General features: G+C 41.9%; 1 protein-coding gene across 1 annotated transcript; it reads left to right on the top strand.

The window, feature by feature from the left end:
- The first annotated feature begins 2,612 nt into the window (after window positions 1–2,612).
- LOC118515254 (uncharacterized protein K02A2.6-like) lies at window positions 2,613–9,972 on the top strand. Its single transcript, XM_036061942.1, has 2 exons — window positions 2,613–6,193; window positions 9,961–9,972. Exons 1-2 carry the CDS (start codon window positions 3,197–3,199, stop codon window positions 9,970–9,972), a joined length of 3,009 nt encoding a protein of 1,002 aa, XP_035917835.1. The 5' UTR covers window positions 2,613–3,196.
- The last annotated feature ends 2,415 nt before the right edge of the window (window positions 9,973–12,387 follow it).

Below are 12,387 nucleotides of genomic sequence, written 5' to 3'. Positions count from 1 at the left end.
AACAAAAAGAAACGATCAAGCGAGGAAGGGGGCGACCAGCGAAACCTAAACCCAGCCGTGACAATAGTAGTGAGAACCTGTAATAACAGTGACCAACAAGTTTGAACGACGTATTAAAAAAAAAAGGAATAAGAAAAGATAAAATTCAAAAAAAAAATTTTTTTAAAATGACGCTAATCAGTTTAAAAATTTTACCAAAACCACCAGTTTACCAGTGTGACCAAAAACAAAGAAGAAATATTACGGCTTATGTCTGCAATGGACATTACTGTCGGATGTTTTATGGAGACGTGGCTCAACGACACAAATACGCAAAAAGCCAAAATACACAATTATAATCTAATACACACAAACAGAAAAGACGGGTACGGTGGAACTGCAATTTACGTAAAAAAAGGTATCCCATATAAAGTGTTAGAAGAATATGAAGAAAACGAATATATTCAAATTACTGAAATTCAGCTACTCCAACTAAACTTAAATGTAGTTAGTGTGTATGCGGCCCCATCCACACCGATAAGTGTATACAAAAACGTCGTAACAAAAATACTAACAGCAAACGCACATCAAAACAAAACTGTAATAACAGCTGACATAAATTGTCACCACACTATATGGGGTAACACATACAATGATAGCAAGGGCAATTTTCTAGTGGATGTATTAGAGGAGACAAATCTGTGCTTGCTCCACGAGAGTGAGTTCACATATATTCCCACAGAGGCAAAAAAACAAAACACGGCAATTGATCTTACCATGGTATCGGAAGATATCATGGTTAAGAGCAACCGAGAGGTATTAGACCACCACATGGGAGCCACAAATCATAGAACCATCATAACAAATATACAGATAAAAGATCGAGCGAGGCAAAAAACATACGTAAACAAAAAACAACTGATGTGTGACATCAACCAGATTGTACCAGACAGGACCGAAAATCTAAACACGCTTATTAAAGTAATTCAAAAGAAAATACGGAAGCACAGTCATGTACAAAAGAAAAAACCAAAAATATGGTGGAACTCTGAAACTGAAAAGGCCTGGAAAGAAAAAAAAACCGCACGCGTAAAATATTTACCAGAAACAAAACTGTAGAAAACAAAATCAATTACAACAAAGCTAATGCAATGTTCAGGTATAAAAAAAGAATATTTAGAAGAGCACAATTGGAAGCGAAACTAGACAAACTTGACATGAACACCAATAGTAAAGAAATGTGGGAGCTTTTGGGTAACTTGGAAGGAAAAACCACATTTCCGTTAGAACAAAATAGAATTCATCAAAGTAAATCAGCGGCAAGAGAGTTCATGAGAGCAAATTTTAAGAAAAATCAAAAAGGTAACAAAAAAATATACAATGAAGAAACACCACCAACACTAATCAGCTTTGAAGAGTGGATTGATATATTGCGAAGAAAAAAGAACACAGCACCAGGCAATGACAAAATATCTTATGAAATACTAAAAGGCCTCAATACTGTTGCGACGAATAAGTTTATAGACGAAATCAATGAAATGTGGAAGGTAGGAAGGTTAAAAAAACGGTACAAGCATATAAAAATAATAGCGATCCCGAAACCACACAAAGATCTAAATGTAATCAACAATTACAGACCAATAGCCATGATACCAACAATAACAAAAATTGCAAACACGGCAGTATTACGCAAACTAGACAAACAAATCGCTCAAAATAACATAATCCCGGATGCTTCGTTCGGCTTTAGGAAAAAACGAACCACGAATCAATGCATTAGTCTCCTATTGAACCAAATTTCTCATAACAAAAGAAAAAAGAAATTTACGGCAGTCGTTTTTGTGGATCTAACAAATGCATACAACAACGTCAAGACGGACATACTGATAGAAATTTTAAAGGAAACCCATATCTCTACTGATATAACAAGATGGGTTGCAAGCTTCCTGAACAATCGAACATTAGAGATAGAAGCTGAAGGAGACATGATTCGGAAGTTGGTATCAGATGGGCTCCCGCAAGGAGATGTTCTATCTCCTACTCTGTTTAACATATACACACGATCATTTCACAACAACAAAAACAAGAATGACATAGAAATCATACAATACGCGGACGATTTTGCAATCATACAATCAGGCAATTCACCAGAAGAATTAGAACATAAACTACAAGAGGCACTGAACTCATTTGTTGAGACAGCAAAAAAATTACACATTACATTGCACATTAACACACAAAAAACCAAAATTTGGCTCACAGAATCTGAAACAAAAGACATACAGATTGGAATAGAGGAAAAAATTATTGAAAGGGTAGAGACATACAAATATTTAGGCATATGGATGGACAGTAGGCTAACATTCCGTAAAGAAATAGAAGTACAAAAAGACAAAGCCCGCACCAAATTTAATGTAATGAAACACATTTGCAACTTCAAAAATAATCTTAACCCAAAGAAAACGATCGCGGTACATAGAACAATAGTAAAAAGAACACTCGAGTATGGAGCATCCATTCTAGGAAATGGTAAAAAACAACATTTGAACACAATGAACCCAATAGTCGCACAATCTATCAGAAAGGTATCAGGTTGCACAAAAACTACCCCGATCAACACACTTTACGCCATAAATGCAGAAATACCCCTAGGCTACAGAACTAAATACCTAGCTACGAAAGAGCTCTTTAAAACAATCCTATATTCACCCATACATAAAAAACAATTTGAGAGGAATCGCACCAGAAAAAAACGGAAGAAAAACTACCTAGAAATATTATACACGGTGTTGCGTACGCAGATGGATGTCGCACGACATGGCTCTCCGGGTTGCTCGCGTCGCGCGACAACATGCGGAGGTGTGCGTGTCAGGTGCGTAAGAGAGGTCAACGCGGGTCACAGCGAACAGCTGACGTGTCCTGCGTCGCTCGGAGACAGTGTGTCGATAGCGAGCAACGGGTTAACAGCCAAAGTCGGGCAAGCGGGTTTTAACGTGTAATAAATGTTCGTTTAAGTTTTAAAGTGTATTTCATGTTGTGTCGTATCAGTGTTCAAGCCGTTTATCCGAAACGCACCCAAGGACGTAACAACTGGCGACGAGGAAACGGAACGTCCAAACCCAGCAACACGCATCAATTCGAGCCACCATCGCATTTCATCGAAGCGAAGCGACGCCGCGTCCCAAGCAGAATCCGCCATTGAGAACGCCAAACCGAAATGGAACCGAACCATATGGATTTCACCGTAGAAGAAGATCCCAGGCGTCTTTCTAATCCAAGGCAAGCACCGCCAAGTGTAGCAAATAATTACAACGGTGCTCCTATTTTTCAGCCAGTTAATGCCGCCCCCGACTCGAACGACAACGCTGCGCTATTACATATGATGCAGCTGATGCAGCAACAGATGGCCCAGCAACAGGAGCTAGTGATGCAGCTCATGAGGCGAAATGCACCACCGAGCCACAATGCCGAAGCACCGGCGGAATCAACTCAAAACTTCATAGCAAGGTCAGTAACAGAATATGTGTACGAACCAGATGAGCACAAAACGTTCGCCGCTTGGTATGCTAGATACGAGGAGCTTTTTGTTAAAGATGCAGCGCACGTTGACGACGCAGCGAAAGTCAGAATGCTTTTGCGGAAGTTGGGCACAGCAGAGCATGAGCGGTATTCGAATTTTGTGCTCCCGCAGCATCCTCGCGATTTTTCTTTCAAAGACACAGTGAGTAAACTAAAGACGCTTTTTGGCCCAAAAGAGACGGTTCTGAGCAAGCGATACAAATGTTTAAGGATTGAAAAAGCTCGTACGGAAGATATAATGGCTTACGCGTGTCGAGTGAATCGTGCTTGTGAAGATTTTGAGCTGAAGGCGTTGTCGGAGAACCAGCTAAAAGCATTAGTTTTCGTGTGTGGTCTTAAAAGTGAGCGTGACATTGAATTTCGTACCAGGCTGCTAAACAGAATCGAGAAAAACAGCGAAATCACATTGGAACAGTTGGCGTCGGAATGCCAGATGATTATTAACGTGCACGCCGACAGCACAATGATAGCAGATGAGAACAAAAGAGTAGCAGCGTTAACAAAATGGCCGTCAAAACGAAATATGCCGCCGAAAGAGCATGGCGCACCACGCTTTCAAAATGGCTCAGGTCCATCTGGTGATAAGCCCAAAAACCCATGCTGGCTTTGCGGTACGCAGCATTGGGTACGCGAGTGTGTATATAAAACTCACAAATGCAGGCAATGCGGCAGAATAGGACATAAGGATGGTTTTTGCCGTAACAGAGGGTACCAGCAAAAGAATAATTACAGAAGATCAGCCGTAAAAGTGGTTCGAGTGAATGCATGCGTTGTGACAAGTAGAAGGAAATACGTCACAGTTTCAGTGAACGGAAAGCCAGTGCGTTTACAGTTGGATACAGCATCAGACATCACCGTCATAGGCCAGCATACGTGGCAGCAGCTAGGAAAGCCACCGCTCAGGCATCCAACAGTGAAAGCGCTTACAGCATCAGGCTCACAGTTCCAACTGATAGGAGAATTTTCTGCACCTCTCGTGATCCGGAACGTGAAACGAATGGCGACTGTTCGTGTGGCAATGGTGGATGTGCAGCTGTTGGGGACAGATGTGATTGATCTTTTTGAGCTAGAGTCTGTTCCAATGAGCGTTTTCTGTAACAACGTAGTCACAACAGCAGCAAGAGCGTCGTCATCGGTTTTTGAAAGAATGTATCCGGAAGTTTTTGGCGAATCGGGGTTGTGTACGAAAGCACAGGTGCCGTTACGGTTAAAGGAAGGAGTTCGGCCCGTATTCCGCCCGAAGAGACCAGTAGCCTATGCGATGAGAGAGATAGTAGAAAAGGAACTGGATAGGCTGGAAGCAAATGGAGTAATTACGCCGGTTAACTATGCTGACTGGGCAGCGCCCGTTGTGATCGTAAGAAAAGCAAATGGAAAGATTCGAATATGCGGAGATTATTCTACTGGATTAAATCAGGCTTTGCAACCGCATGAATACCCACTACCCATCCCGGAAGATATTTTTACCAAGTTGGCACATAGCAAGATTTTTACAACGATTGACCTCACGGATGCTTTTACTCAGGTGCAGGTAGAAGAAAAGTTTAGGCCATTGCTTACCATAAACACTCATCGAGGCCTTTATCAGTACAATCGACTCCCGCCTGGAATTAAAATAGCACCTGCAGTATTCCAGCAACTGATTGATACCATGTTAGCGGGCATGAGCAAAGTATGTGGCTATATGGATGATTTAATCATCGGTGGTCTGACACAAGAAGAGCACGACGCAAATGTTAGAGAGGTTTTAAGTCGCATTAGAGAGTACGGATTCACGATACGAGCAGACAAATGCATTTTTGGCATGAAGCAGATCCGGTATCTTGGGCACATTATTGATGGAAACGGCATACGCCCAGACCCAAAGAAGATCGAGGCAATTGTTAACATGTCACCACCTGTAAACACGTCAGAAGTACGTTCATTTGTAGGAGCTATCAACTACTACAGCAAGTTTGTGCCGAGAATGAGAGATCTCAGATACCCATTGGATAGCCTCCTCAAGCACGGCGAGCAGTTTCGTTGGACGAAACAATGTGCAGAAAGTTTTCAAAAATTCAAGGAGATACTCTCATCAGACCTTTTGCTCACCCATTATGACCCGAAAGCAGACATCATCGTCTCAGCTGATGCATCATCAGTGGGTTTAGGAGCCACAATAAGCCACAAATTCCGCGACGGTACAGTAAAAGTGGTTCAGCACGCATCAAGAGCGCTCACCGAGACAGAGATGAACTACAGCCAGATAGACCGCGAAGGTCTTGCAATCATTTTCGCGGTAACAAAATTTCATAAAATGTTGTATGGCCGGCATTTTAAGTTGCAGACTGATCATCGACCACTCTTGCAGATTTTTGGATCGAAAAAGGGTATACCCATTTATACTGCAAACAGATTACAACGTTTTGCCCTTATTCTGCAACTTTATGATTTTGATATCGAATACATCCGCACCGATAATTTTGGAAATGCTGATCTACTGTCTAGGCTCATCAGAACGCGATCTCAGCCGGAAGAAGAATACGTCGTAGCGACCATTGAGTTGGAAAAGGATGTACGATCGGTCGCTGTAAATTCATTACGCTCGCTTCCGCTAAACTTCCAGGACGTCGTATCACACACCCAAGCAGACAGCGTATTGCGTAGTGTTTATCGCTACATTCAACGAGGGTGGCCGCAGCTTTCAGTTCTGGGACAGGAGTTGGCTCGTTACTACCACAGGAGAGAGTCGTTGTCAACGGTAGACGGAAGTATTTTGTTTGGAGAAAGACTAGTCATACCGAGAAGGCTGCGGGAGAGATGTTTGGAGCAGTTCCATCGCGGGCATCCAGGTGTGCAACGGATGAAGGCACTTGCCCGCAGTTACGTGTATTGGCCGTCCATGGATCAGGAGATAGCTGAATGCGTTGGTGCCTGTTCAGCATGCGCAGCAGCAGCCAAGTCGCCGCCACATGAGAACCCAGTGCCATGGGTCAAGTCAACTTTGCCGTGGGAGAGAGTACACATCGACTATGCGGGTCCTATCGACGGGGACTATTTCCTAATAGTAGTCGACGCTTGTACTAAATGGCCGGAGATCATAAGAACAACAAGTATCACGACGTCGACAACGGTTGCTATCCTGCGTGGTCTATTCGCTAGATTCGGAATGCCGACCACCTTGGTCACGGATAACGGAACTCAATTCACCAGCGAAGCATTCCAAGAGTTCTGCAAGGCGAACGGGGTGGATCACAAAAGGACAGCTGCTTTTCATCCTCAGTCAAATGGGCAGGCTGAGCGATTTGTCGACACATTTAAAAGAGCTCTGGTGAAAATAAAGCAGGGAGGAACCACATTGCAGGAAGCCATAGACATATTTCTCCTTACATACAGGACGACTCCAAACGCGCAGCTAGAAGACAGGAAAACACCGGCAGAAAAGATGTTCGGAAGAGTCCTGCGAACAAGCTTCGAACTGCTGCGCCCTCCGACGAAGATGCCTCAACAGTCTGCTGAACGCGCAAGAAGTTTTGAACCGAACGACATGGTGTACGCAAAGGTGTATAGGCGTAATACGTGGATCTGGGTTCCGGCAGTTGTTGTTAAAAGATGTGGGAGTGTAATGTATCTAGTCAAAAGCGATAACCAACGAGTTTTTAGAAGCCATGTTAATCAGTTGCGTCGAAGGGTTATCGCTCGTGATCGTGGGTTGGTGGACAGCGATCATCGCTTACCATTGGATGTCCTGCTGGATTCCTGGAGTTTATCGTCATCGTCATCACCATCTGTGTCATCGTCTTCGTCATCGTCATCACCATCTGTGTCATCGTCTTCGTCATCGTCATCATCGTCTACGTCATTGTCATCGTCTTCGTCATCACCGTCATCATTGTCATCGTCTTCGTTATCACCATCATCGTCTTCGACATCACCATCATCGTCTGCGTCATCGTCTTCGTCATCGCCATCATCATCATCGTCTTCGTCTTCGTCATCACCATCATCATCTGCGACTTGGATATCGGCTAACTCATCGTCATCACAAACAGTGCCGTTACAAACTGCGTCGAAGATTCCATTACAACAGCAAACGATATCCTCGCCGCCTCCTGCTGAATGTCAACGAAGCGGTGATCATCAGGAAGCAGAGCCGGTACCTCCACCTCGCCGCTCTTCGAGGATTAGAAGAGTTCCGCGATGGTTCAACGGGTATCAGCTATCTTGAAGGGGGCGATGTTGCGTACGCTGATGGATGTCGCACTACATGGCTCTCCGGGTTGCTCGCGTCGCGCGACAACATGCGGAGGTGTGCGTGTCAGGTGCGTAAGAGAGGTCAACGCGGGTCACAGCGAACAGCTGACGTGTCCTGCGTCGCTCGGAGACAGTGTGTCGATAGCGAGCAACGGGTTAACAGCCAAAGTCGGGCAAGCGGGTTTTAACGTGTAATAAATGTTCGTTTAAGTTTTAAAGTGTATTTCATGTTGTGTCGTATCAGTGTTCAAGCCGTTTATCCGAAACGCACCCAAGGACGTAACACACGGAAAACAAAGAGACCATAAAACAAATGGCTGATATAACCTTAAACAAAGTACAGGAGGAGATAAAAATACGCACTAAACTCGATCAGAGGCTGTCAAAAAAGAATCCTCACGACCAAAAAATCATGAAAGTAGAATATATAAACGAAATCGAGCAGGCCCAAAAAACAAACACAATAATCTTCACAGACGGTAGTAGATCGGTAGAAGGAGCAGGCATAGGAATTTTCATCACATCTCTCGACAAGACTCACACCTACAAATATCGTTTAGAAAATTTAACTTCAACAACATCTATCGAATTATCAGCAATAGAAAAAGCCCTTAAAATAGCTCACGACACAAAAATAAAAAATCCAATACTATATACAGACAGTCAGGCAGCATGCCAAATTATCACAAGAGCACAAAAAGACTCACACATAGAAAAACCACTGCACAACATATTAAAGTACTGTAAGCAAACTAAAGCAGAAATCAGATGGATCCCTGGACATGTGGGTATCCCAGGTAACGAAAAAGCCGATGAACTAGCCAAAGAAGGCATTAAATCAGAAACTCGCATAAAAAATAAGTTTAAGATTAGAAGATACCTTAATAGTAGCAAAAAACAAAATGCTAGAAGACACAAAAAAGTGGTACAAAGAACAATGCGAAGAAAAAGGTAAAAAATTCAAACAATATCAACAAGAATTTACAAGTAAACCGTGGCATCATTAAATCGACTTAACTGCAAACGAAATAAGGAGGGGCAATAGAATCTTAACAGGCCATGATTTAGCAAAATATTGGTTACATGTAATGAAACTATCTGATAACCCAAACTGCAATGTGTGTAATGTACCAGAAACAGCTACACATTTAATATTCGAATGTCAAAGATTCGACCCACCGCTAGGTTCAACTACTGAAGATTTTATGGCACACTGGAATGATAGGGATGGAACGATGATCAAACAAATAGCGAAGTACGTAAAGCAAAACAAGATCGAATTCTAGAGAAACAACAACAAAAAACAAAACGCAAACCCAAATTCCGAATTAATCGTAATATTAATACGTCGATATGACTCAGGGAAGTCAAAGACAAACAAGAGAGAGGCAAACCTCTGATTATGTAGAGATGGTTCTGCCACTAAACATAGGAGGATATGTATTCCTCTCTCATATAGCGAAGAAGAAGAAGAAGAAGAAGAATAGAACAAACTGTAGAGATTAGAAGTGTAGTTTAATAAAAAAAAATGTAGAGAATAGAATAATTAGGAGTAGATTAAAAATATATAAAGAAGGACCAACCTAAAAGGGCAAATAAGAGTAGGGATAAAATAAAGGCAAATAAAAAGCCTACTAGAAGTACGGACGTTCTTGTTTCAAGAGAGTTAGGAGAATCTCGGCGAAACAGGAGAGAACAGAGAAAGAACGCAGACAAGAGAAAACAGAGAAAGAACGCAGACAAGAGAGAAAAGAAAGCAAAAAGTTGGCAGTTTTTGGACAGACGTTGAAGAGAACGGTGCTTCGAACGTAAATGCGAGCAAAACAAACACAAATAAATATATATATTTAAAAAAGTGCTAAAATGTTTCAGATGAATAAAAGCGTAATTGCAGGCGGCAATCACGACAGGTACGTAAGATAGATTAAGTAGATTCAAATAATGTATGGGATGATTCCTATCATGAAGGCAGCTTAAGTGACCTTCCTCTACCAGCTGGTCTTCATAAAAATATGACTTATTTTCTTCAAATTAATTAAATTCAGTAGAAAAATACAGCGTAAACACTAAATAGAAGGATACCCGTCAGGATGTTCATAGCGACCTATTAATGTAAATATTATTGTAAAATAAGACCAATTCTGTTCTTATTTTATTCAAAAACAACAGGTGCTCGTATAGTACAGTAAATGACTGTATATCAGGGTCGAGAGAAACGACAAAAAACCAAACGTGCTTTCCAAAAACTAACAGTTAGTCTTTGTGGGCAGTGCTTGTCTTGAGGAAAATGTCGGGAAGTGACAAAACCTTCAAGATGGATTTTTCGGAAATACCACGAAAACCAACAAGAGCAGAAATTTAAAGGTCCTTACGGGTGCTTCCAAATTGCTTTTGACGACGGAAAAGCTTTAGATGGTCCAAATGTTGAACCTCTCTTCTAGTGGAACTGAACGATGGCAAGCACATTTTTAAATGTTGTTGAGATATCAATTCAACCCTGTGTACTATAATCCATTACTATAAATCTGTATGTATACACCCGTCCTGTAAATACCTTGAGCTAGAATAAAAGTTCAGTTGAGTTCTGCCAGCCACCGAAGCTAGACGCTGTTTCTGCACTCTGCTCAATAGGTTATGGGCCCAGACCCGAAGAAATCAGTACTGCGAATATAGAAAACCGGCTTCTATTGTGAAGTGTTTGCTTAACGGTAGTGCAGTGAAAACTGGTTTTGAAATGGAGGAAGAAAAAGTGATGTTGTTGCCGATGATGGACGGCACTAACTTTGCCTCCTGGAAATATCAAATGATGATTCTGCTTGAGGAAAGAGGACTTATGGACTGCCTTACAAAGGAAAGAAAAGAAGGAGAACAGCTTAGCAAGAGTGATAAGAAATGCAAGCTTTTGTTGATTTCTCGTATTGCGGACTCTCAATTAGAATATGTGCATGACAAACTAACTCCAAAGGAAATGTGGGACACACTTTTGAACATATACGAGAGAAAAAGCTTATCCTCGAAAAGAAAAAGCTCCTAGCTTTGAAACACGAAAGTGGTCCTCTACGAGAGCATTTTCTGGTATTTGATAGTTTAATGCGCGATTACCGGGCGACCGGAGGTAGAATGGATAATGACGATGTGATCTTTCATCTCCTTCTTACGTTGAACTCGTCTTATGCTACGCTCGTTACGGCGCTGGAAACAATGCCGGAGAGTAGTTTGACTATAGAATTCGTAAAAAGTCGACTTTTGGACGAAGAAGTGAAACAGCAAAACAATTCGGTGAACATTTCAAAATCGGAACCAGCTGCTTTTTCCAGTGCAAAAGGATGGCAGCGTAAACCTCAACAGCAAAGAGTGGTAAAATGTTACGCGTGTAAGAAGGACGGACATAAGGCGAATATGTGCCCAGAAAGGAACAAAATGAAAAAGAAGTTTCCTAAGAAGTCCAACGCTTATCTTGGTGATGATGACAATACGCGTGGAGCATGCTTTCTAAACAATGAAAGGTTTCCCTTGAATGCTGGTGGAACGTGGGTAGTTGACTCTGGTTCTTCGGAACACATATCGAATAATAAAAACGTGTTCAGTGTGTTGAGGGAATTGAACAAGCATGTTCAAATTTCCGTCGCCAAAGAGAACCAATTTATTGCCGCTTATTATGAAGGGGATATAGTGTTTGAAAGTGTGGGTAATGACAAAATTCCAGTTACACTTAAGAACGTTTTGTATGTACCGGAAGCTCCTACAAATTTGTTATCCATACGGAAGATAACAAATGCTGGATTTGAAGTGGTATTCGATAACGAGTGTGTTAAAATATTGAATAAACGTGGAAAACAGATAGTGAAAGGTGAATTGTGCGGGAAATTGTATTGGTTGAATTTCAACGATGCGAACACACATGAGGCGTATTATTCTTGCGGACAGATTCCACGAAACCTGGAACTATGGCATTATCGGTATGGCCATCTGAGTGCTAAAAATTTGGAAAAACTATTGAAAAGCAATATGGTTCGCGGTTTGGACGTGTCGGATAAAAGAAGCCTCGGGAATGATAATATTGTGTGTGAAGCCTGTAACAAAGGAAAGCCAACTCGAAAGTCTTTCAATTCGCGAGAAGAAAAACGATCAAGTCGTGTGGTCGAGTTAATACATTCTGACGTATGTGGTCCAATCAGCCCAGAGGACAATAGCGGTGCGAACTATTTTGTAACCTTTATCGATGATTGGAGCCGTTTCACGATGGTTTTTCTTATGGAAAGGAAAAGTTAAATGAATAAATATTTTCAAGAATACGAAGCCATGGTAAGTGCGAAGTTCGGTAAAAGAATATCAAGAATCCGATGCGACAACGGCGGAGAATATAGAGACAAAGATTTCTTGATTTTTTGTTCAGCGAAAGGAATCCAAGTCGAATGGACGGTACCGTACACACCGGAACAAAATGGCGTGAGTGAGCGTATGAATCGAACACTAGTAGAAAAGGCTCGTTCCATGTTGCATAATAGTGGTATCGGTAAAAAGTTTTGGGGACCCGCAGTACAGTCAGCAGCATATCTGACTAATCGCAGCCCTTCCAGTGCGAGTAACAATGAG

Source organism: Anopheles stephensi, chromosome X (assembly GCF_013141755.1).
Source record: "Anopheles stephensi strain Indian chromosome X, UCI_ANSTEP_V1.0, whole genome shotgun sequence".
In the NCBI taxonomy this organism is placed as follows: domain Eukaryota; kingdom Metazoa; phylum Arthropoda; class Insecta; order Diptera; family Culicidae; genus Anopheles; species Anopheles stephensi.
This window is presented reverse-complemented; position numbering and strand designations above follow the sequence as displayed.